We start from the raw sequence: 27181 nt of genomic DNA on the forward strand, positions 1-27181 counted from the left end.
GGGAAAAGTGTTTAAAGGTCAACAGCAGCTTTAGTCACGTGTCTCACTTCACTTAAATGTGGGATTTCTTGCATTTGTTGTTGTTATTATGGTTTTGTTTCAACACACAAACCACTGAGTCAGTTTTCAGGTGTATGCTATGCTAACAATAGATAATGTTGCTCATAGCTCACCACCTCACTGCTGTTACCTGGTTGGAGTTTCTGCCCTTTTCCCCTGTTGCCCTGTCCTGGCACATCTGTTCACAGCTGAGGGGGCTGTTCTGTTGGAGTCTTTGGATTGGATGATGTGTTGACTTGTAGTACTGTTGTCCATCTTGTGTCTTGTTTGCAGTCTCCAGTTGTTTGGTTTTCACATTGTATTATTTAGCATCTGGTAGCATGACAAACCTGAAAACCTCTCATTATCTACTGCTGCTCCTTCATCTAAATTGTCCTCCAGATACAATAAACATTTTAACTGGAATAGTTCAGATTTTGTACATGAATGTTCTTGGCCAGGTTTCAGGTATTCTCCAATAAATTCTGTCCGTCATCGAATCAACATTATGTTTTCACTTGTAGTAACAGGCTTTTCCTACTCTGACGAGTCTGTTTTCTCTGATGTAGGATGATTGTGTGTTTTCCCCTCAAATGAAACACAATATGTTCTTGGTTTGAACATTTTATTTATCACAAGCGTCCGGGCAAGAAAACGGGAGATATTCCTGCTTCTCTGGTGCCTCACACAAGTCTTTATGACGGGAATGGAAAAGCGATGAGTTTTCTGACCATTGACCTTCACCTCGTACAGTGCCTTCAAAGGAGATTGTGTCTATACCCAACCGAACAGTATGGTTGTTCATTGACTTTCTGATAGTTGTGACAAGTTTCTAAAATCTTTGTATTGACTTATTTTCTTGTTCCTAAACACAGATTTGAAAAGTTTTTAAAACATAAAAATTAAACACCATATCTGAGAAAGAAGATAACAACACCAGTCATTGATGTTAACAGGTTCACCAAGTGCAGAGTGACACAAACACACCTGAAAAACCCACAACTTGTTCACTTCCATGTTTTTTCCTGGGAAAAACTCAACCTCTTCTCTTCAGTTTGACTCGTTTATTTAAAATGCAACAACAGGCCCGACAGCTTTTTTTTTATTTTTTATTTTTTAAACTGTACGTTGTTCTTGAATGTCACTCAGATACACCATGATGTAAGGTAGGCTTTGTGATTATTTTTCCTGCAGGATGAACTTCTCTTGGATGAATTCCCTCTTTTCTCTTTCTAACAATATCACAGTCGTCAATTTGAATCAATTTGTTGCCAGTTCATTGCACATTAAAATTAAAACCAGAGTAATTCAACAAACAAAACAAAACAAAACAAAAAAACATTGCACATTAAAAACCTAGAAAGATTCTGGAGCAGTACTGTATGTCACATTTTTTTTGGCATCTGTGCTGTTGTGGTGACGTCATGCAGATAAGATCTTTAATCTAGTGGCAGCGGGTGGAGATAAAAAGAGGAAACGGCTGCATAGAAAATGTAAAATCTATAGACAGTTATTTCTGTTATTCAAAATGATAGAGCTTCTGTAGTTTCTGTAGCTATCAGAGTGAGGAAGGATGTTTGACTGACAGGCTGACTACCACGACGACTGCAGTCTGGACTAACAGACACATCTTTCTAAAAAAAAAAAAACTAAATTCAATTCAATTGTGCACTGACAATATGAGCTAGACTACCAGACCGACCCCGGCTGTATCCATTAGTGCTGCTGTGTTTTGAGTGCTTGCAACTGCCTCCTGGCAAGTGTTTTTTTTTTTTTGTTTTTTTTTTTGGTGAGTGGTTTTACTTTTGTGTATTTTCTCTGGGAGCCTCTGAGCACTTTAAGGTTTTCTTTTTTTTTTATGTCAGCAGAGTCAGAAAGTAGTGGAAAAATCTCCAAGTGGGCCAATTTAAATAACTTGTCGTGTCCCAAATCCAAAGGTTTGGATATTTATAACAGATCATACAAAAACAGCTTTTTGCAAGTTAATTTTTCTGTCGATTGACGAGTCACTTCATGATTTCAACTCAACAATCTGGTCGTTATTTGGCTAAAAGAGCGTTTGTCTCTTATTCATTCATTAAAAACACACATCACAGTGGAGGAGGCTGGAGTTTAAAGTTACAACAACAGAGCTGTGGCTGTAAACGGAGACAAGACAGTCGTCGGCAAATATTTTGATAATTGGATAATCAATTGTTTTTAAAGCAAAATGAAAATGTGAGGGTTTTTTAATGTGTTTCTGCTTCATACTTGACAGGAAACTGAATGTCGTCTCCTCCTGATTTTTGGACTGTGACACTATAATCTGTCATTTAGTAAACAAAACACTGCAGATTAATCAATGATGAGATTACTGTTAATTTAGCATGCAATTACACGAGACCTCTCATTGATGATTAATGAGAAATCAAGGCCTCAAGATGATGATCTTTTGACTGACAGGTGTCTAAGCCAATCACACTCACCCATGTTAACTGCAGCTTTTTTAATCCCACATTGGTTTGCTCCATATTGTGTTTTTGTCCACAGTGTCTGATCCAGTTGGCAGTGTGTGTGTGTGTGTGTGTGTGTATGAATCCTAACCTCCAGGCCTCAGGACGTCCAGAAACATGAATAAAAGGTTGGTCAGAGTCTACAGGCTGTGGTGTGATGTGATGTTTCTACACTAGTGTTTAGTCTTTCAGGCACTTGTTCACTCGGGCTACTCTGATCACTGAAGACGCTAAGTGGACTCGCACCTTTTTTTATTCATTTATTTATTTATTTTTATTTTGTAAATGACTTAACGAGCAAAGTGACTGACCAGTCGTTACGATGACGAAACAAGTGACTGGTTTATTAGGCTATTAACTAGGAAGTTGATGATCGCCGTCCTTCACACGGGTCACTGTAGCTGACTAGCTGCTTGGTCTACAGACTTATTATCAAAACACCGACTGCAAAGCTGACTGATGGATCCACTGAACAAGAGTGTGTTTGAACAGGAAGTTGATCACGTCTGTGGTGGAGACGTGGACATTTGTTTGATGTCGTTATCTAACTAACTAACTAACTAACTAACTGACTGATGAGTGAAGGGCTGAGCTCAGACTACAGGAGGTTCTGGTCCCAGATTATAATTCATCAGATCTCTTGATGTTTGGACAGCAGAGGGAGGGGAAGACGCATCAATAGCTTCATGTAGAGTTCCCTCCGGTGTGATAATTGAAAATTGGGATTTTGGAGACTCTTGTAATCTGAGCTGCAGCCTCTCAAGGGGAGTATCTGGTAAAATCAGTGTGCATTCAAACCAATCAATCACCAACCAATCAGCCGCCAAGCTCTGACTCTATAGAAATGTGTTAGATCATACAGAATGAATCGCCTTGTTGTTTACACATACTTCCGGGTAGAAAACCAGCATGAGAACAATAGTGACAGACGGGAGTTTCGCTATAGAGGCTATATCTAATTTTTCACATCACTATATCACCATTTAGACTAATCTTATGTTTGTAAAGTTTATAAAACCAATGATTGGACAAACATTAGTATTTCTGTGTGGACGTTTTTGTAATTAGTCATGGTTATCGCGAATTGGCAGGGCTAACCGTTAGCTACCTGTTTAACTTTAATAACTCAGTGACTCAATAAACGGTCCATGAAAAAATATTTTCTCCAGCGGATATCTTAGTTACAACATGATCGAGAACTGGAGTAGTTTCATGTCGTGTCCGACAATGGGAGGGTTTTAACAGTTGACGTCCTGATGTTAGCTTAGCTGCTACCGCCATTAGCTTAGCTGCTGCCGTTAGCTCTACCGCCGTTAGTTGTCAGCTGAGCCACTGATGCTATTGTGATTCCCCAAAACTGAATAAATACCACACATAGCAACATAAAATACACACACAGAAATATTAATGTTTCTTCAATCATTTCAGATTTGTCTAAACGGTGATAGGGCGTGAAAAATATGATATATAGCCTAGCTAAACTCTCGTTCGCTATTGTTCTCATTCAATTTACGTGCGGGTTTTCTACCCAGAAGTAGTTGTAAACAACAAGGCGATTCGTTTTATAGAACCATCTGTTATGTAGTTTGGTCAACACTTCACCTTCAATATTTGTTTTTTTGTTTTTTTTCTGAGAATCACAGACCCACGTCCAGTCAAACTCATTCTCTTCTGACACTTCTTAAAAACTTAAAATAATTATAATAACAATATCTTTCCAGTATTAAATAATCTTATATAAAAACACACACAAAAAAAGTTTGAAATAAATGGCAACGCTCCATCTAAGCCCCGCCCACAATCCCCACACAACCCCCGCCCCCCTGACCCTCAACGTTTCTGTACACATCATCACTCGTCGCTCGCGTCCTTCCGTTAAATCCCTCCGTCCCTCCATCGGTATCGTTTCCTTCCGTTTCCACGGCTCCATGCACTCAGTACCAGTTAGTTCGCAGCAAATCGTCTTTGTTGCTGTTGTCGTCGTTCAAGTCTCGTCTTTTGTATATTTCAATGCAAAGCTGCACAGACATCGTGAAAAAAGCTTGATAGGTGACTTTTCTGGCTTGCTTGTATACAGATATATATACATATACATATACATATATATATATATATGTATTTTTGCTCATGTCATTGGATTAAACATGTATTGGTAATGATAGTAATAATGAGGATAATAGGAACAATCATCAAGAGTAGGAAACACGGTTTGCTACTTGCTCGGAGATCCACGGGTGGATGGTTCAGGATGAGGAGAGACGGACAAGTCAAGACAGACATAGATTATTTCTTCTCTGCGGTGAGAACGATGAGACCTAAACAGTCAGTTCAGTTCGTTATAGGCTCCGCCCACCCCAGCGTTCCTTCGCTCGATCCCTACCAATCACTGGTCAGTTTGGTGCTTTGGTCCCTTTTAGGAGGAGCGGGAGGCGGGCCTCGCCGCAGCGTTGCATAGCCTGAGATGTTGGCGTGTTTGGTGGAGTGGGAGTGCGTGTGGTGGCGGGACAGAGTTTGGGAGTGTCCGCGGACGCCGCCCTGCTGATGCTGCTGCATGAGCTCCGGCGGCGGCGGCGGGAGCAGCGCCATGTCGTCCATGGTGCCCACGGGGTCCATCTTGGAGGAGATGAGGTGGGAGGAGGTGAGCGAGCCGTGGCGCGTCACCGACTTCCTCTTCAGGGTGCGGTTGAGGTCTTCCAGGAAGTGAGGCTTGAGTGCCAGCGAGACCGGGCCCCCCGCCGCCGCCGCCGACTTGGGGGAGGTGGGGGGCACGGGGGAGGAGGAGGCGGAGGAGGGGGAGGGGCAGTAGGAGGACAGCGAGGGCGGCGGCGTCTGAGACATGAGCGGGGGCGGCGACAGCGGCATCATCATCGTCGTCGTCGTCATCATCATGCCGTCGTACTGGTTGGTGCTGCTGCTCCGCCGGTTCAGCGCCGGAGGAGGCACCGCCACAACGCCCTTTTTCAGCGAGCCTTGTTTCCACGACGACGAGGACAACGACGTCGCCACCGGCTGCTGCTGATGCTGCATCTGGGGCTGGGGGTTCACCACGGCGACCTTCGGCGGGTGGTGGAACTCCGACGGGTGAGGAGGCGGCGGGAAAAGCTCAAAGTCGCTGGGCGGCGGCGGGAAGTAGTCGGGGGAGGAGTCGAGGCGCGGCGGCTGGGCGGGGGGCGGCGGCGGCGGCGGGGAGGGGAAGTCGGAAATCGGCGGCTGGTGGTGGTGCTGGCCCGTCTGCAGCCCCTGCAGCGCCAGCGGCAGGTTGGCCAGGTTCAGCTTCCCCGGCTTCGGCAGCGGAGCGGGAAGCGCCGCCGCCGAGGCGTCTTTGGACGGGGAGCCGGTCGCCGACGAGGAGCCGGACGACGACGTTCCCGTCTGAGGAGCTTGTTGTTGGCCGAACTTGTTGACCAGGCTCTCCACCTTCTTCGGCGGCCGCTCATCCTCGCGCATGGACGAGGCCCTCTGCGGGGCCGGCGGCGGCCCTCGCTTGGAGGACGATGATGACGACCCCGTGGAGGAGGTGGATGGCGACTTCTTGATCGGCGAGCCCGTCTTGGAGGAGGAGGAGGAGGAAGAGGGAGGAGGAGGGAAGTCTCCCTGCAGCGAGCCGTCAGGAGGAGGAGGCGGGAACTCTGGAGACTGCGGCGCCACGACGCCTCCTCCCGGCTGCCACTTGGGTTTGGCTTTAACCACCGGAGGAGACTGGGGAGCGGAGAACTTGGATCCCTCCATGGAGCCGGAGACGGGCAGCGAGGAGGGAGCGGCGGTGGAAGCGCTTCCCGGGAACTGGTTGACGATCTGTTTGACCAAGGAGGAGGTAGCGGCGGCGATGGAGACGGCGGAGGAGGAGGAGGAGGAAGGGGACAGGGCGAGGTTTTTGGAGGAGAGGCTGTGCTGCTTTGGCAGAGTGGGAGGCGGCTGATTGGGCGAATGACCCGTGGAGAAGCTCTGCTGCTTTCTCACCGGGCCGTGGCCGCTGTGGCCGCCGCCGTGGAGCGGCGTGGGAGACACGGGTGAGAGGGCGATGGGAAGCGAGGAAGGACCCGAAGGTTTGCGAGCGGTTTGAGGAGGGAAACCGCCGGTGAAGGTTTTGGGAGGAGCAGGAGGAGGAGGCGCAGCAGCGTTGGGGGACAGAGGTCGGAGAGTTTGCAGCAGCGAGGCGGGAGGAGAGAGCTCGCCGGGCGGCGGCGGCGGCGGAGGGGAGCCATCGTCGTCGTCGACTCCCGGGCTGAAGTCGTAAACCATGTTGGGAAACTTCTGCGCCAAGAACTGCTGCAGGCCGGCGTTGGAGAGCTGCGGGCACGAGCTGAGGTCCAGATGCTGCAGCAACAGCTGCGGCGGAAGCCCGTTGGCCTCCAGACTCTCGGGCGGCGGCGGCGGGAGGAGATCGTGGAGCTCCTCCTCCAGCGGCGGCGGCGGCGGCGGCAGAGCGGTCGGGCTGGATGCGCCGTACTTCAACGCAGCCATGGCGGAACCGGGAGCCGGCGCCGTCGGGGGAGGCGGCGGCGGAGGAGACGGCGGCAGCGGCGGCGGCGAGGAGGTGCTGTAGGCGGCCGGCAGCGTGTTGTAGTTGGGTTTGGCGGTCTGGATGGGGATGGATGGCGGCGCGAGGCCCGGCAGCGGCGTCCGGGACTGGTTCTGGCCCTGCAGCCGGGCCAGCGTGCTGTACTTGACGTAGGAGGAGGAGGTAGGAGCCGACTGGTGGGCCACGCTGCCGACGGAGGGAGGAGGAGGCGGAGGAAGGGGAGGAGGCGACGGCGGCGACGCGGAGGAGGAGGAGTCGTCGGACTGGACCAGGCCGTCGGTGTAGCTGGTCCGGGAGGGCGGGGTCTGAGGCTGGGAGAGGGGGAGGGGCTGCGGAGAGAGGGAGGGGATCTGGAGAGGGATCGGTCTACTGATAGGGTCGATCCTCATCATCTGGAGGAGGAGGATGAGGAGGAGGAGGAGGAGCAGAGAAGATGGAGAGAGAGAAAATTACGTCAAGTCATAAACAACTCATTGGATTTGGGGTTTAAAGAGATTCAGACTCAGTAAAAAGATTTCCGCTTGTTAAGTCTGGACGAAGCAACGTTTGAATAAAAACGTTTTCCGGGTCCAAACTGTGCTGGCTTTCGACTTTCAAACACGCTACAGTGCTGTGTCCATCAGTGTTTAAATGGATGGTTCAACATTTTGGCAAATTGGCCCATATTGCCATAATCCCTATAGTTTTAGCAGTAGGTTCGTTACCTTAAATTGTCGGTGCAAGCTATTTTTAGAACGGCGGAGCAGAGCCGCGAGCTGCTCAGAGCTACGCTACGGAGGCTCATGGGATTTCTTGGTTTCACTCATCAAACTCATCAAATGGACAAGTTGTGACCTGCACATTCACCACGCTATGAGATAATAACAGAACGTTACCAGACAGAGTTGTTTTAAAGGTAAATTCAGAGACTGCTTGATGAAAAACTGTCCCTGAAGGCAACGTGCATCAGCGGTTTTGCATGAATTTAGCTCCTGTTTGTTTTATCAACAAAGGAATGTCAATGAAAACGTCCTGCCTCCGAGTTGATATTCCTGTGTTAATAAAACAAACGGTTTTCGTCCTCGGTGTCCATCTGACGTTGTCTGTGAAAAAAATGGTGGTTTTATAGGATGTAAACAGCCTAAACCGCCTAAGATCCATCCACTCCCCTTCTACGCTGTTGTGGCGATGCAGGGACAGACCCAACTACTGGAGAAAAGCAGACGTTAAAAAGAAAATCTGCAGATTCATTCTGTTCTGAAACTAGAGCCCCAGGTTAAATTTGACTGGCATTGTCCTTTAATAGTAACGCTAGCTAGCATCAAAACTAACCTAACCACCCACTGGTCCCCACACTTTTTCTTCATCAAAAGCCAAACCCTTCCTCTGTTGATACCCGGCCCTGATAGAGATTCACCGGTTCCACATTGTCTATTATGGACCTGTTTGGACCCAGAAGTGACGTCAGACTTAACAAGCGGATCGAGCCCCTTCATCCCCCGGACAGGACGATAGAAGTGAAAACACACCAGTTTGATAACACACAACCAACCAACCAACCAAACACATCACAATGAAAAAGTTCAATCACAACCAGTGTCAGAAACAGGAAAACTTTTAACACACAAACACATTTCAACCTGTTATAATCTGGTTCCAAACTAAACGTCACATCATCGTGCCTCTCTGGTCTAAAACCGGTTTGAAACGTGCTGAACTGGGTTATTTGTTGGTTAGGACGTTGGTTCATTCCATCACAACACCAGGTTAGGTTAGTTTGATCTATAAACTCACCTCAAACCTCAAGTTCAACCTGACAAACACACGTTATTAACAGAAAACTGATGATTTGTACTTGTTTATCCTGATTAAATAAACACTACAAGTTGTAAACAGCGACAGATATATCGTCCATTTAGTATTTAGAGCTTTTTTAACAATTTTCTATTTATACAGTGATGAAAATGCTCCAAGTTCTGTCCATTATGAGACATAAACTTCAGTTAATTGTTTTTTTTTTTTTGTTAAATCCAACTCGTTGTGTTACTGGTGGTGCAGACGAGGTTAAACGAGGCCACTTCAAACTGTGAACATGCCTGTTACATCACTTCCTGTCTAACCTCCGCTCCCTCCTCCTCCTGCACACAGAGGAACTGGCATACGACCCTTGACCTTTGACCGCTGGCAGGGAAGCAAAGGGGAAACATGGGAAACGTAGTCCAGCAGGAAAACCAGGAAAGGACAGGATAGGATGGAGAGAGTGTGTATGTGTGTGTGTGTGTGTGTGTTCACACCTCTCCTTGCGTCCCTCTCCTCCAGGCGTCAGAGAAGATGGAGCTGACGACGCTCTGGGAGCGGGTGTGGCCTGCTGATGTCATCTCTGAGACGCCGCTGTCTGATTGGCTGGAGTGGTTGGACTGGGACTCTGAGGAGTCGACACAGAGTTAAACTTTTACTAGTGATCATTTCGCTTCATCTATCTATCTATCTATCTATCTATCTATCTATCTATCTATCTATCTATCTATCTATCTATCTATCTATCTATCTATCTATCTATCTATCTATCTATCTATGACTATTATTATTATCGATATTGATCAATAAGGGACAGAACGATGACTGGAGTTCATTTTGCCCGAGAATTTACTGAACTGCAACTGATTATTAGGGCCACGGGGCAATCGCACCGAGCACTGGCCCCTGCACTACTTTATTTCTACCCCCTTTCTCTGTCTTTTTACTTCTTTCTTTCTTTCTTTCATTCTTTCTTTCTTTCTTTCTACCTACCCCCTCTCTCTATCTCTCTTTCTTTCTTTCTTTCTACCCCCTTTCTCTGTCTTTTTCTTTCTTTCTTTCTTTCTTTCTTTCTTTCTTTCTTTCTTTCTTTCTTTCTTTCTTTCTTTCTTTCTACCTACCTACCCCCTCTCTCTATCTCTCTTTCTTTCTTTCTACCCCCTTTCTCCGTCTTTTTACTTCTTTCTTTTCCTCTCTATCTCTATCTACCTCTTTCTATTTATCATCTCCCTCTCTCTGTCTCTTTTTCCTCTTTATCTTTCTTTCTTCTACCCCCTTTCTCCGTCGTTTTACTTCTTTCTTTCTTTCCCTCTCTATCTCTATCTATCTACCTCTTTCTATCCATCTATCATCTCTCTCTTTCTCTTTTTCTTTCTTTCTTCTACCCCCTTTCTCCGTCGTTTTACTTTCTTTCTTTCTACCCCTCTCTCTCTGTCTTTTTCTTTCTTTCTTTCTTTGCGCCCATAGAAAGACATTCAAGTTTCAATATGTTACCTGGGAGGCTGGAGGAGCTGGATCCTGACTTGATGGAGGACGAGGAGAGGGAGGACCAGTCGTAGGCCGCCTCCGTCCTCCTCATCGCCTCCTGGAAGTTGATGTACAGCTGCTTCCCATACTGATGGAGGGAGGGAGAGACAGAGAGAGAGAAAGAGAGAACATGAAAAAACAAGTTCCTCCAAACACACTGATGGTTTTACTGCAGCGGCCTGAACAATGGACAATCACAGTAAGTTTCTCCTTTTTTCTTGTTTTACTCCTTATCACAATTGATCTCAATCCATTTATTTACTTTTTTGACTGCTGTGTTGCGGTGTTGGGTCTTTCCTGTCTTGTGCTATGTCATGTCTTTATGTTTGTTTAATGTTTGTCACTGGTATAGCACAATATAAAAAAAAAAACGGATTCTTCAATTCAATTAAATTCAAAGAACTTTATTGGTCCCCGAGGGGCAATTTAAAAAAGGAGGTAGAGCAGGAAGCGTAAGTTAAAAAGGAAAATACAAAAAAAACATAGATATTTCAATAAATTAATAAATACATCATTGTTCTTCTTTAAGTTTATGCTTCTTAGCTAATTGTTTGTGTCAAATGTGATTATTGGTGCTCATTTCTTTGTTATCAAGACATGTGAAGAGCTTCTAAACCTGTTCTACTGCTGTGAAGGAGATTGACTGACTCTCTTTATTCAAAATGAGTAGTTGTTCAGTTGTTTATGTGTAACATCTGCTGCAGTACAGCCATACTGTAGTTTTGCACCGACCATGTGATGTCATGTTGTTTTTTTTATTAACGACAGGACGAGTGGTTACCTTAGCGATGCGAATACTGTTGATCCATTGCTGGAGGGTTCTGACATCATCACAGCACAGATACTTGATGTACTGCGACTTCTTCTGGATCTGAGGGTGCTGCACACACACAAACACACACACACACAGACACACAATTTAATAAGGTTTTCTAGTACAGATACTACAACAATAGCTGATTTATAATCTTAACGACGAAACTCTGCAGCATCAACACTTTAAACGTCTCTATCTGTTGTTCTAGGAAGGATCTATAGTGATGTGTGACAGGCGTGTAATGACTCCATCACACCACTGGGAGGCGCTGTGAGACAACGGTGCAACAAACAGCTCAGTGGTGAGTACTGGAGTTATCTAACACAAACCTCATGCAGTGTGTGTGTGTATCTACCTTGAGCACCATGCAGTAGTCTGTAGGAGCCTTGTATTTGCTCTTGTAGTCCTGACCGTGGTAAACGTTGACGTGGTCCAACTGGAGGAAACACACCAGGTCCCTGGAGGCCTTCACACACACACACAGGTTGAATCTCTTTTCCAATATAACACAAAATAAAATCCTTCCTGTCATCACACACACACCTTGGCCTTCCCCTTGGGGACGTAGTAGATTCCTGAGGCTCTCAACAGGAAGTAGCGTTTCTTCCACGACTTCTTCCCGTCCTCTTTGAGCCACAACACTCCCTCCATCTCTGGGACGGACACCGAGCTGCCGCCGAAACACTCCTAACACACACACACACAGAGACACAAAGAGACAGAAACACACTTGTTACTGCTTGTCCAGTTTATTTTCTGTTTTGTGATTCGACTGATTCAGGTGAACTCATTTATTTTATTTCTTAATAAGGGATGGTTCAACATTTTGGCAAACTGGCCCATTGCCATAATCCCTATAGTCATAGCAGTAGGTTCGTTACCTTTAATTGTCGGTGCAAGCTGTTTTTAGAACGGTGGAGCAGAGCCGTGAGCTGCTCAGAGCTACGCTACGGAGGCTCATGGGATTTCTCATCAAATACACAATCCAACAACTCCACAACGCTCTGGTGGACAAGTTGTGACCTGCACATTCACCACGCTATGAGATAATAACAGTACGTTACCAGAGTTGTTTTAGAGGGAAATTCATGCAAAACCACTGATGTGCGTTGCCTTCAGGGGCAGTTTTTCAGCAAGCAGTCTCTGCATTTACCTCTAAAACAACGTTTTGGAGTTGTTGGATTGTGTATTTGATGAGTTTGATGAGGGAAACCAAGAAATCCCATGAGCCTCCGTAGTGTAGCTCTGAGCAGCTCACGGCTCTGCTCCGCCGTTCTAAAAACAGCTTGCACCGACAATTAAAGGTAACAAACCTACTGCTATGACTATAGGGATTATGACAATGGACCAATTTGCCAAAATGTTGAACTATCCGTTTAAGAGTAGAGATAGTGATTAAACACAGAGGTGGTGCAGTGGGTTTCTCAGCCCTGAGCTGTGTCTGCAGGCCTGAGTGCAGCCTGCAATCTAACCGGGGCAGAAAAGTGAAACCTGAGTGTGAAGACAGTGAGGATGCGCTCGAGGAAGCAGCTGTGTGCAGGAGCAGGAATCAGACTGACCTCTAACAGAGCCTCCTTGTTTCTTTCCGCCATCTCACACGTCTCCTTCCGCCCCAACAAATAGTTCTGCAGCAGACGGGAAGCAGCAGAGGTTGAGACAGGTTAGAGAACACGAAAACACACCTGTTGAAGCTTCCTCTGTGTGTTTGTGTGTGTGTGTGTGTGTGTGTGTGTGTGTGTGTGTGTGTGTGTGTGTGTGTGTGTGTGTGTGTGTGTGTGTGTGTGTGTGTGTGTGTGTGTGTGTGTGTGTGTGTGTGTGTGTTTGTGTGTGTGTTTCACCTGGGGGTTCTTGAACAGGGCGTACTTCTCGATGCGCTCTGTGAACATCAGGCGGTTCTGACTGTCTCTGGTCCAGTTCAGAAGGTTCTCCACCAGGTTCTCGTGATCCTCGAAGATCCGCTCTGCACAGAGGGAAACACACAGCAGAGCAGATCCACAGTCAGTTCAGTCTCTGGATATAAACACCACTCTTCGTATTTTATTCTATTTTTTATATCTGGACCAGTCTTGTATCTTGTTTCTGTCTGATTTACTAACATCGGTTTAGGCCTGAAGAACATCTCTGCCTCTAGAGTTTATATTTCAATAATACGAATAACCAAATACAACAACTACTGCTGGGCCTGTGACCGGAGAAGAGCAGAAAAATATCCAAACGCTGGTTAGCAACCGGCGTGAGAAGTGAGAAGAGATGATCACATGTTCACCAGCCAATCAGGACTTGTGTAATGAGATTAATGCTGCATTCACACGGAAATCAGGCAGACGGCAAACTGGATGTCACTTTAGTGGGAGGAAAACAAGACGTTAACTTGGGCGAGGCCGCTGAGATGGCAACAGTAAAGGGCAATGCCGTCCAAAGTTGAAATATCTTAACTTCTTACCGTCCACTGCCACAGAATTTATGACTGGATGTGACGTTTTGGTGGGATTTTAACATAAATTCCAGTTTTCAATGCGATATCAAGAGAAATCAGAGTTGTATAATAATGATAACATTAAATAACACTTATTTTTCTTTCATCACCATGGTAAATATGTTTTACATCCGTCAACCTCTCTAGTGGACATTCCCATTTTTGATCAGTGTGCGAGCTCTTTCCTGTTGTCCTAAATGTTTGTTGGCCTACGCACCTGGAAAGAGAGATTCTTTTTTGGACAGTGAGTAAGAGCACATACACCTTTTCTCTTTTTTTCCCACAACATTAAATAACACACAATAATTAGTTGTAAACTAGGCTACGTCGCCATCGGCATAGCAACATATTGTCATGTGTATTGGTTTTGCCATCATGCCTGTGGCTGTAGTCTGTCTGCTGTCTGCCTGATTCCAAGTGAATGCAAACAACCCAATTTTTAATTGAAAATAAGTAAATAATGAAAAAATAGAAAAAGCACGCACATCCCTAAGTCTAAACGCTGGGTGCCGGACAAACAAGTAAATCATAGAAAAAAAGAAAGTCTGCACACCAACAACAGCTACAGAGCAATAATTTATTATCACCAAAAAAGGGAGTGTAACGTTTTGGGTCAAAAACCCTTCCTCATTTGTTTTTTTTAAAGTAACAAATGAAATCCAGTCTCTTGGATGACATTTTAACGTTAACGTACGTTTGTTGAGTTAGTAAAGTGCAGTTTTCCCGCCCTCATGTCTGTCCTTGAACGCAGCAGCAGCAGCTGTGACGTCTCCACCCACAGAAACAAACCGCAGTGAAACCATCCACAAATCCCACGGTGAGTTCCTCCACATTGTCTCACTGCAGAGGAATCTGAAGCTGCTTTAATATTTCTCAATGTTGTTTTCCTCCAGTTTGGTCAAGTTTTTTTTTTTTTTTTTCTAAACACACTCTGGTTTGTTTGTGGATGTAGTGTTGCTGCAGGAGCTGGAAACCTCTCTGCTCTGTAGCAACACGGCTCGTGGCGATCTGCTGCCCTCCTTCCTTTTCTTTCTTTCTTTCTCTCTCTTTTTTTTCCGGCCCGGCTGATGCTCACATGTTTCCTCTGAGGACTGAAGTGGACAAAACCCACGTCAGCTGTGACCCACATTCAGTCTGAGTGTTTATCAGACAGATTCAGTCACAACCTGAGACAGGGTTACACCCACCTTTCCTAAAACCATCCGAATCTCCTTTCTGTTTTAATCCAGCTGAATTCAAACTGAAGCTGTTTCTCATTCACTTTTTTTGTTCTGAATTACTGAACCAAACATGGATCATTAACACGATCTGTTAACTGCAGCCACCTCCACATCATTTAATCCTGATTTAACCACCACAATTTGCAAATGCGTAGTTGCACAGTGTGACTACACATCCGCCTCATTTGTCTCATTTTCTATGACTGTAAAAACTGGTCGATAATTTTCCTATGTTTTCCAAGACACGTGGGATTATTCCAGGTTTTGTTTTCCTTCTTTTAAGCAGCTCATCCAGTGCAGTCTGTGTGTGTCAGTCACAGTGTGTCGTCACATAATAAAAACATCTGTGGTTCAAGTTTAAGTTGTACAACTCCTAAAAGCCCTAAATCATCATTCATTTTTAAGAATTGTTATAATAAAAAGAAACTGAAGTATTTTCAGGTTCTCAAACTTCAGGTTCTTGGCAGGTAACAAGGCACCTGAAGGCATCACCGCACTGAATTGTGGGAAATTATCCAGGACATTTATCTATGTTTTCTCACATTTTTCCCCAGAAAATACTTAAAAATTGATAATAAATAATAATGATAACTGTTAGTTGCTTATAATATGTAGGAATTTCCCCCATCTAGCGGTGCGGTTGCATATCTGAACGTATTCTTGATGTTGCATTCACGTGAAATGGGGCAGACGTCAGACAGACAACAGACGCTGCATGTAACAGGATAAACAATAGGGCTGGGACGATATGCTTTTCTCCCGATTCGATTCTTCTACGATTTTTTGGATGGCGATTCGATTTAAATTGCGATTCTACGATATTGCCGATTCTCTCGATTTTTAGTCGCATTTTTAACATTTATCTGCACACAAATACTGTAGGAGCCTATAAATTAACATACTCCATTATAAAGTGAACTTAAACCCTTTTCAAAGCCTGTACTCTCTGTATGTAAAAGAGGCTAACAAATTCACATTGTACAATATTTAAAAAAATTTTAAAAAATCAAAAAAAAATCAAAAAAAAAAAAAAAATTCAAAAAAAAAAATCGATTTTTGAAAAAAAAAAATCGATTTAAAAATCGTCAAAAAAGATATCGCGATATCTATGTGAATCGATTTTTTCTCCCACCCCTAATAAACAAGCGTCTATGTAAACAAGTGGTCCGCCAGCACGAGGCAAAACAATACAGGCGTGACAACATGTTGTCATGGTGATGTGGTATTGTTTTACCGTCTTTCTCTGGTGGAGTAAAATGACATCCGGTTGGTTTGCCGACGGCCGTCTGCCTGACTGCACCTGAATGCAACACCGGTGCCTCCGTCCTTCCTCACACTACACAGTGGTGACAGTTTTAACAGGCCGAGCCCACAGCTCCGCTCAGTTTCCGTGGTTACCTACGGTCACGATGCAACATGGCCGCCTCGGTTCGGTGTGTCGCCCACTTATGTATTTGTAACGACTTCTAACAACTCATTCTAAGGTACCAGAAAGCTTTCATTTGTATGCGGGTGTGATTCACCTTCAGTGAAATACGGATTTATGAAACAATATTTTATTTTTGCTAATAAGAAGCCAAATAAGTTACATACTGGGGCTTTAATAAGCTGGAGGAACATGAAACACTGTTTTATCACCAGGACAGCAAATACTATGAAACTTGTTATAATAATGATAATGATAATAATAATAATCGTTATTCTGGTGGTAATCATCATGCTGTACCACTGGTTTATTTCCAGCAGGCTGAGCAGAGTGAGGTCAGAGGTCACACTCTGACAGGAAGTCAGTCTCTGTCCGCAGGCTGTCAGGAGCTGGTGCTGCTGCTGGTGTGTGTGTGTGTGTGTGGAGGGGGGTGGGGGGGTGGGGGCAGTATCAGCCCCCCCCAGAGCTACAGACACCAGTGTTTCCCTCCATTAACTGATTTAACCCCTCGGCTGCTGATTGAAACTCTCCTCAGGACTCGGCTCAGGTTTGTCTGAGGTGACGGAGGTAGAACGAGCTTCACTTCACCTCCTCTCTCTCTCTCTCTCTCTCTCCCAGCTGAGGCAGATGTAGGTTACATCACACGCTGCACTGCACACACGCAAACACTGTGTGTGTGTGTGTGTGTGTGTGTGTGTGTGTGTCACACAGTGTTAAGTGGAGCTGAAGCCCGTAGTACAGTGTGTGCTGGCAACACACACACACACACCGCCCCAGGGGAGTGTGTGTGTGTGTGTGTGTGTGTGTGTGCTCACCCATCTGCAGCTCGTTGATGGTCTCCACTAGCGACCAGTCTGGACTGTAGCCGCAGTGAGACTTCTCCAGGAGGCTGTCCAGCACCTGCAACACACACACACACACACAGGTTACTGTACTATACAAGTACTACTACTACTACTGATACTGATACTACTAGGTTTAGGTCCAGGATACATGAATGACATGTTAGTAGGATATAAACCCAGCAGAGCTCTGAGATCTACTGACTCAGGTCAGATAGTGGAGCTCAGAGTTCAGACCAGACATGGTGAAGCAGCATTTAGCTGTGATGCTGCTCACAAGTGGAACAAACTACCAGCAGACCTGAGATCAGCCGCAACTGTAAGCACTTTTAAATCCAGGTTAAAAACATTTCTCTTTTCACGTGCTTATAGCTGAGAACTTAAAACTTTATCTTTTTTCTTTTATTTTACTTTTATTTGCTCTTGCTTTTAACTCTGTTTTTAGTGTTTTGTTTGTTTTTATTCTGTCTTATGCTTCTTTTTTTAATGTTTTGTCTTTATGTAAAGCACATTGAGTTGCCTTGGTATGAAATGCACTATATAAATAAAGATGACTTGCCCTGCTACTACTACTACTACTACTGTGCAGCACCTGCAACACACACACACACAGGTTACTATACTATACTATACTATACTATACTATACAAGTACTACTACTACTACTACCACTACTACTACTACTACTACTATTACTGTTACTGTTACTGTTACTGTTACTGTTACTACAACAACTATTGTTTACACGGTAAAAGCACCACTGTTAACAGTACTTTATTTACTATGGGTCGGGTACTGATACTCCTGTTGATGACACTAGTACGACTGTACCACTGTTCACAATACCACTTTTACTACTGTAAATGATATGATAATGGTACAACTGTTAACAATACTACTACTTCTGTAATGATAACAGTTATGACACTAGTACTACTACTAGTTCCACTATGAGTACTACTGCTGTTACTGATGATACTTAGTAATAGTAGTAGTAGTAATAATAGTATAACAGCTGCTGAGTATTACTACTGTTCAGAGGTGTGGACTTGGACTAGAGACTTGAGACTTGACTTGGACTTGAGTCCCGATTTTGATGACTTAAGACTTGCTTGATCAAATCAGAAAAAGACTTGGACTCGCTTGGGACTTGATGCCAAAGACTTGAGACTCTACTTGGACTTGAGAGCAAAGACTTGAGACTCTACTTGGACTTGAGAGCAAAGACTTGAATTCAAGTCAAGTCACATGCAGCAAGCACAAATATTAAAATATTTTAAAAAGTGTCACATCAATGTTATACTGCAGCAGCCAGCCAGAGACATTCCTATAGAACCCACTCCTGTTATCAGTCTTGACTGTATAATTAATGCCAACACACTAATGCCTACCACACACAAGATTTTCCCCCTTCCGACCAAAGACAAAAATCGCCCGATTATCTTAGGCTCTTGAGATTATTTTATGAGATTCTCCTGTAGTGTGGTGTTTTAAGATTTAAATTCTCCTGACAATCGACTCGTAAAACGTTCGGCGGCAACAATCGTGAATATTAAACATGTTCAATATTTAACAACAATTGTTTGGATCAAAAGTCGGCTTGTGTGTGGGGGAACACGACAATCCTTAGTCACCGGCTCCGCAGAATGTGACGTGAAATTGAATGTAACCAATAAAGAAGCAGCTGACTGCAGCACATGTAGCATAACAAACCAGTGTGGCTAACGGCTCCATGGCTACCAAAGATGGTTTAATAGAGTATCTTTGATGGCTACCATCAACCTAGGTTAGATCACGTTTGATCACACGATATTTCTGGCGTGTTACTGTACGTCAATTTTAAATTGCTTTATTGGCATTGCTTTGAAGGCAGTGCTTATATTGACAAAGCATATCACAATATAATATTAATAAAAATAAACAGATGAATAAGTGACAGAATAAAATATAAACAACTTAACAATTGAGGCGTGGTCATGATCTTTATGTATCATTACCTATAATCGATTTGTTTGGGACTCGAAACAAAAATCTTAGGACTTGGTTGGGACTCGAAACAAAAATCTTAGGACTTGGTTGGGACTCGAAACAAAATCTTAGGACTTGGTTGGGACTCGAAACAAAATCTTAGGACTTGGTTGGGACTCGAAACAAAATCTTAGGACTTGGTTGGGACTCGAAACAAAAATCTTAGGACTTGGACTTGACTTGGGACTTGAGAGCAAAGACTTGAGACTCTACTTGGACTTGCAACATAGGGACTTTCTCCCACCTCTGCTACTGTTACTGATGATAATAGTATTACTAGTATTACTACTGTCAAACTCCCTCTATAGATAGATAGACAGATAGATAGATTGATTAAAGCAGAAGTGAGTGATCCGGTCGTTTTCGCTAATGCTGCGTTCCAGGCAGGCTTTTGAAACCGTAAATTACAGCTTCAAGTCACAACTTACGACTTTGTAGCGTTCCAGGCAACCCACTCCTGTTTTTCCGACCTGTTTTACCTGTGAAAGTCACTATAACGGCCACTCGTAACTTCCGACCGGTGAACTCGTACCAGATCGAACTGGTACGACTTCACAGATCGGAAATACATGAGTTACAGGTTGCCCTGAACGCACCATAACTTCTTGTCAGCCGACGGAGTTAGCAGCCCCCGCCCTCGTCATGGATCTATTGGTCCTCGTCCCTACGTCACCACATTCACGCGCATCCCTTGGCTGCACACACAGCCCTTCATGCCGTTCTCTCTCCTCATTGGATAAAACTTGTAGGATACGAGAAAAGTTTTCTCCTCGGCTCAGAGCAGAGCAGAGTGACTGACAGACCTGTGTTTCGGACCAAACACTCTATGTAAGTGATTGCTGTCGGAAGATATAACTATTTAAGACTTATATTAACACAAAAATATCGCTTACTTCTGCTTTAATGCTTTATTCATCCCTAAAGGGAAATTCACATTAGTCAGGCAGCTAAAAATGATACAAAACATGAACACAAGAACATGTTAAGAAGTATTGTATAACACAATACTGTAGTAACAGTACTAGTATAAATGCTGTTGTACTGTAACTCCAGGTGTAGTACTCGTACCTGTCTGACCGTCTGTCTCTCGTCCACCATCATGGTCTTGGAGCTCTCGTCTGACAGATGGACACGGATCACCAGCTGCAGACACAGAGACAAGGAGGAGGAGAAGCTTTCTTTATCGTCACCATGACAACGCTCAAGTTTCATGTTGTTTTCTGTTTAAAGGAGCCGAAGCTGCTGAATAATAAAAAACTTTCACTCTCCTATGGCAAGACATTTTAACGTTTAAAAGCCAGACTGGATGTGTGTTGCAGATACAGTATCTGTAATTCAGTTTTGTCTACTAGTCAAAAAGAACATTTCAGATATCTGCAACTACGTTCTTCCTATATTCATGTGTTTGGGGGTTTGTCATTACAGATATCTACAATTCAGTTGCAGATATACACTATGTGAATTACGGATATCTGTAACTGAATTACGACTAGTAGTAACTCCAGTTTGAGATATCTACAATTTGATTTTGACTAGTCATAATTCCAGTTCAAGATATACAGTATTTAATTCACCCCAATTAAAGATATCGACATGTCCCTTTTCAGGTAGGCGAAATGATGTTGTAGATATCTGTAACAGGAATTACTACTAGTCGTAATTCAGTTACAGATATCTGTAATTCACATAGTGGATATCTGCAACTGAATTGTAGATATCTGTAATGACAAACCCCAAACACATGAATGGTTAAAGTGACGTTATTTGTCCTAGGAAGAACGTAGTTGTGGATCTGGAATGTTCTTTTTGACGAGGCAAAACTGAATTACAGATATCTTGAATGAAAAATCCAACTACTCAAAATGTAATTATGACTAGTCAGAAAGACGTTGTTGATATCTACAATTCCGGATAATCAAACTTAGCTTTTAAATGTTAAATCTGTTTGCCATACTCTTCACAGAGAAACGAGGATGATGATGATAATGATGTTTCCTTTAGTTAAACAGCAGCAGCAAAACGACCCGGTGAAGCAGTTTAACATCATGGATGCACACACACACACACACGCATGCACATGAAGTCCAGTTATATAACATCGCTGTATCACTGTAGCGTGGTAACTTCACATGAAGCTAAATATAGTCTTTGAAGAAGGCCTTACTATGTGTGACTGTTTCAAATGAAAGGTTTATTTATGAGACTTCTCATTGATCAGTGATTATTATTGTTTTCCTTTAGTCGCTGATGATAAAACAAGTTGGATTCAACAACAGGGAGAAGATTTAAAGGTACAAGACCAACACACATCACCTCTTCACTTTTAGATTGTTCTTATTAACCAAAAATAAAAAACAACAATGACCAGTCACACTGTTAATCACTATATCCGCCCATAGAAACACAACGTGTTGGTGGTTTTTACACAGTATCACACAGCCCTAGTAGAATAGAAAATACTTTATTAATCCCTAGGAGGGAAATTCAGATCGTCCAGCATCTTACATAACAATGATATGATATAAATGATATAAAATGATATATAGTATTATGTATGTATGTACGGAGTATTAGGGCCACATTGAGAAAAAACATAAACTTCGAGAATAAAGTCGTAAATTTACGAGAATGAAGTCGTACATTTCCTGCGAGAATAAAGTCATAACATTACGAGAATAAAGTCGTAAATTTACGACTTTAATCTCGAAGTTTGTGATTTTTTTTATTTGTCAATGTGGCCCTAATACTCCGTCGTATGTCTGTATGTATAGTATTATGGTATAATAAATTCATATATTTCTCCTTGGGGTCAGTGAAATGAATGAATGAGTGGATCAAGAACAATTAATACTGATCAACATGTTTAATATTATTTAAGGTCTTTGGTTTATTTTGTTTTTATATGTTTTGATGTAAATATTCATGTTTGTTTTTCACATAAACACAACTCTATCGGCCTCTATTGTTACACTTTTCTTTTACTTTTATGTCTTTATTTGTCTTTTATTTTAATAAAGTTATATTGCAGAGTGCAGGAAGATATTTTATATTGTCACTTTTTTTTTTCTTTTTTAACTTTGTGCAGGATCAACATACAGATGATGGAAACACACACACACTCAGGTATGTGGAGTTCTGTGTGTATGTATGTGTGTGTGTAGTAAATCCAGATTGCCAATCCAGTCTCTCTCTCTCGGTGGGATTGGGATTTAACTCACGATGGTCATTATGTTGAGTGCTCTGTGTGTGTATGTGTGTATGTATACTTCTCTGTGTGTGTGTGTGCATGTGTTGACCCCAGCTGTTATTGACCAACGTGGAGTAACACTGACCTGACCCAGAAAACTGAGTCCGCTGGACACGTGCCAGACTCACAACTCACATGCACATAGACACACACACACACAATTTATATATCTGAACTGTAGTGTCCATCTTCCTTTTTCTCTCTGTGTGTGTGTTTGTGTGTGTGCGTGTGTGACGCTGACTCACCTTCTTCACCTGCGCCTCCTTAATCTTCTCGAGGGCGAGACGGATATTCTCCGCCTTCAGCTTGGCCGCCTGCTCCTCCTGCACACACACACACACACACACACATAATGATGATGATGACAACAGGATATTACACACAGCTCAGTCAGTGCAAACCTGCAGCACTGACACACACACACACACACACACACACAATAACACACTAACACACACACACACATGAAGGACACACCGGTCCTCTCACCTGGTTCCTCCAACAGGAGTTCATCTTTAGTCGATTTCACTTAAACAGTCGACGCTTCTGTGTCTGAACTTTACATCTAATGAACTATAAAGTTTTAAGTTCATTCATAAAAAAAATAATAATCCCAGTTGTATTAATGAGCAGAGTTTTGTTCTGTTTGATTAGTCTTCTTCCTCCTCTTCTTCACTCCGGGATCTGAGGTTTAGTCCAGACGAGTCGAGCAGCCGTCAGACATGAGTCTCCTCCTCCTCCTCCTCATCTTCATCAGCACCATCATCATCATCATCGTCGTTGTGGTGGTCGTCGGCTCTTATCTCATGTTCCCGTGGCTGCAGGAGAGGAGAGCGGCGCTGGATTAACGCTCGCAGGAGGAGGCTACATGTCTGTTTGGAGACGGCTCCTCTCCCTCTGGAGGAGGAGGAGGAGGAGGAGGAAGATGGTTAATCCAAACTGTTCCCAAAACACTGGGAGCTGCTCCGATGGAGGGATGTGGAGTGGAAGAATAAAAGAGTGCAGAAAGACCACAAAATCTCCAACGACTGTCTCTTTATCTCTTCAAATGGAAGAGAAGAGGAAAGATGGATGGAGAGGAGGAAAAAGAAGAAGCAAACTCAACATCTGCAAAATGCAAAATGCAAAAAAAAAGGCAAAAGTAGAAAGACAAGTGGTGGTATAAACAGACGAGTAAAACGCTGAGCTCTGTCTGTTTACACTCCCACCGACTGAGCTGCTCTAATCTAGTTATCGACCGACCGGCGTCTGGACTCAGAACCAGATTTACTGACAAAGCAAACAGACAGAGAAGCTACTGACCGACCGACCGACTGGAGAGGAGGAAAACCCCGTCACATCCTCCCTGTCCGGGCGACATGGAGGGAATGAGAGGAAGAGGAGAAGAGGAGAAGAGGAGGAGGAGGAGGAGGGAAGGGGTCGGGCTGGATGGATGAAGGGATGGGGGGAGGGGCTTTGTCGTTGCCGTGCCGACTTCCATCCATGCACAGGCACTGATCTCTCTTTATATTTATTTATTTTCCTCCAAGCCCCCTCCTGCTCCTCTGTTCCTCGCTACGACCGTCTTCGCTCGTCTTTCCACTCTTCTTTCTTTTTAATCCGCTTTTGTTTTTTTTTCCTTCCTCGTTTTGTCCTCGTCTCACTCTCACTCGTCTCACCCCCCCTCCTCCTCTTCCTCCCCCTTTCCATCCTCCTCCATCCTCTCAGTATGTGGTCAGTTTGTTTAGGGGGATCTTTTCCAGTCACTTCACATGAATGTCTCAATGTCTGTGCGTGCCGTGACGGAGGTGCTCCACTTTAGCCCGTCTGCACAAACACAAACATTTACACACACACATACTTTAGGCTACACACATTCTCACGCACACACACACACACACTTACTCTCTCACGCGCACACACACAGACACACGAGGGTCCATATTGTGAACAAGCGAAAGGGCAGAGGGAAACGAAGGGAAAGACGAGGAAGAGGAGATTAGCAACCAATCTCCTTATCGACACCCCCCACAAACCCCCAGAAGTACACACATCTACACACACACACATGCACACACACACACTACAGACCTACATTATCTCCAGTATAAGCTCATAAACACAAACATAATGAGCGGCCTATGTTTTGGTCAGAAGATTAAAATCTGTGACATGTCGAGGTGTCACAATATATATATATATATATATATAAAAATATATATATATTAAAAAAAAAATCAATGATGATATAAAAATTTACATTTAAATGACTCAGAAAATACAGTTAAATCAGTTTATATATTGTTTCTTATAATAATGTGTTTGTTGTTGGTTATGGACTATTTGGATTGGAGATGTCGCGTTTGCATTTTATTTGTTTTGTTTGGTTAATGAATGAAATTAAAGAAAAAGAAATAAATGCGTGTAATAAGGCTATAATAAATATATTATTATCTCTGAAGGCTGAGATTATTCATTCCACTGTATTTAATTATTCATGTCATGTTTATTTGATAGAGGCAGATGCACGCAGAGGATTGCATGACAATTATCCACATGTATGTACTCCATCATAGCATTTACAGCTAACAATCATTTCCAATGAACGTAAAGTTTGAACATGACACAGTAGATGAAAGGAAAGTGAGCCACGCATATTTCTTATACTAAATGAACAAGTGATAAATATTATATAAAATCTATCATAGAAATTCACCAATAATTAACTGATACACTAAGAATAATCTAGATATATCTTAAAATTCAAGTGTATATTATGAACACTGATGCATTTTTATGAATATTTTAGGCCATTTACCACAAAATATAACAAGAAAATTTCAAAGATGTATTTGTAAAGCCTGATCAATCAGAACTGGCAGTGTCAGGTTACAGGTCGTGTGTGATAATGTGTTCAGTTATGAAATAATAAAAAAGCCATTTCCTGTTACGTAAATTTTAACCTTAATCTAGCAACACCATTTATCATCATCATCATCATCATCATCATCATAGTCTGTTAAAGCAGGACAGAAAACAGAGATCTTAGAGTTACATAACAACAATTTGAGCTAAAACGAGGCTAAAAAACAACAAAGGTCTGACTCTGACTTAAAAAAAGTGACACTGAGGATTAAATTTGACAAATTACACAACACATCATCTGTTTGTGCTTTTTAACGTCTGAGCTAAAAGTTGAACTGTGGAGAACAAGGACAAAGTTTAATGGCTGCTGCAATTAAACCATTAGCCCGATAGTGAAACGTACGACATGTTACAGTTGATACAGTGTTCTGCGTGCGTCCGTTAGCGTTTTAACGCTACAGTACAGTAGCTGTCAGTTGTGTTTACGTTCAGAAGAATATTTATCGCCCACAGCAGGAGGCTAACACGTGTCAACTGTCATCATCATCATCCTCAAAGTCATTACTGTCTCCTCATCTCTACCGTCAACATCTTCATCATCACATTTTGATTGATTAAAAATGTTAAATACTTTGGATCAATATTATCTTGATTATGTACATTTGTTTTAACATCACACAAATGGAAAGGATTTCCTATTTTGCTTTCCGTGTAGAGTTTCTTATAATTACATTATTTTAACCATGCTAACTAGCTAGCAACTTGAAACAAGCAGTGCAATATTCTCTCTGTTCTTATTTTCTACACCAATGTTTGTTTTTGAAAAAAGTTATTTAAGATAAGAGCTATTTATTTATTAATGCGGACTATTTTTAGGTTATTTTAAATGTTTTAAATTATAAGGTCTTTTTAATACACTTCACAACAGGCTGCTATGGAGCCAAACTACATTTGCTTGTATTGCTTCACCAGTACGATGATAATAAAGGGATCTTGAATCTTGAAATTTCCACAATTTCTGAACCTTTAACTCTACAAAGTCATGAATTAATGCAAGGTGATGTTTAAGAAACATTTAAAGGGTAATTTTAATCAATCAGTTCCAGACTGAGGTGTTTTAAAATGGTCACAGCATCATAATGACGGTAACGTTAATGGTCTGATTAATGAGGTCATTGTGACTTTGAGTCAGGTTTTTATTTGCATGGAGCCAATCGATTATCACCTCAATCAATTAATGAATAAATTAATTGTTGATAAGCAGATTGCTGTTTTTCCACCTCTAATCCTCTGAGCTGTGATGCTGGATCTGATGAGTGTCTCTAAACCTGATAACAGACACACACACAATTACATATTAGATCATTTTCAAATCGACACCATCAAGTCCCGAGTCGAGGTTATTAATTACAGATTGTTTTAATTCGCAAGAAGTGTAAACAATTATTGAGGTTTTTCTTTATATGATAAATGTTAATTATTTGTTGAATTGTGGATTCTGAATCTGTACGGTTTCATAACACCATTACGGTGTAAATAACATGACATTAGCGTAACAATTCATTGACAGTTTTTTTTTTTTAATCCATTAAATCCATCCAGGAACGGATTAAAACGTGCTTAATATATTATAATCCACTCATTTATCCATTAATTAACCTCCATTCTGTGTTGACTGGTGTCTTTTGTGGTCTAACTCTGTCTCTGGTAGCATCTCTGTAAATTTCATCCGGATATTAAATCTCCACCTAAACCATTTTTCCAGTTGCTTTACATCCATCCCGCCACAGGGCTCCGTCTCTTTCTCTTTCTCCTGCCGTCATCTCCAGCTTGCAGAGTAAACGTTTTTTTTTCTTTTTTTTTCTCTCTCTCTCTCTCTCCTCCATCTCATAGATATTCACTTGACCTACATTATATAGAGACGC

At 42.9% G+C, this 27181-nt stretch overlaps 2 protein-coding genes across 2 annotated transcripts in view; one reads left to right on the forward strand and one right to left on the reverse strand.

The window, feature by feature from the left end:
- Window positions 1-9317, forward strand: part of itgb5 (integrin, beta 5) — a 168599-nt gene extending 159282 nt beyond the window's left edge. The window contains exon 17 of the transcript XR_014596318.1: window positions 9290-9317. The gene's annotated coding sequence lies outside the window, so the exon portion shown is untranslated. The remainder of the gene's footprint in view (window positions 1-9289) is intronic.
- LOC311004853 (ras-associated and pleckstrin homology domains-containing protein 1-like) overlaps window positions 664-27181 on the reverse strand; it is an 89535-nt gene continuing 63017 nt past the window's right edge. Inside the window, exons 10-20 of the mRNA XM_083997035.1 lie at window positions 22658-22735; window positions 20234-20308; window positions 17111-17195; window positions 13012-13133; window positions 12733-12798; window positions 11717-11860; window positions 11529-11639; window positions 11138-11236; window positions 10324-10444; window positions 9327-9457; window positions 664-7445 (exon numbers count right to left, since the gene is read on the reverse strand). Coding sequence (XP_083853161.1) covers window positions 4908-7445; window positions 9327-9457; window positions 10324-10444; window positions 11138-11236; window positions 11529-11639; window positions 11717-11860; window positions 12733-12798; window positions 13012-13133; window positions 17111-17195; window positions 20234-20308; window positions 22658-22735 — 3570 coding nt within the window. The 3' untranslated portion in view covers window positions 664-4907. The remainder of the gene's footprint in view (window positions 7446-9326; window positions 9458-10323; window positions 10445-11137; window positions 11237-11528; window positions 11640-11716; window positions 11861-12732; window positions 12799-13011; window positions 13134-17110; window positions 17196-20233; window positions 20309-22657; window positions 22736-27181) is intronic.

Source organism: Trachurus trachurus (genome assembly GCF_905171665.1).
Source record: "Trachurus trachurus genome assembly, chromosome: 21".
In the NCBI taxonomy this organism is placed as follows: Eukaryota; Metazoa; Chordata; class Actinopteri; order Carangiformes; family Carangidae; genus Trachurus; species Trachurus trachurus.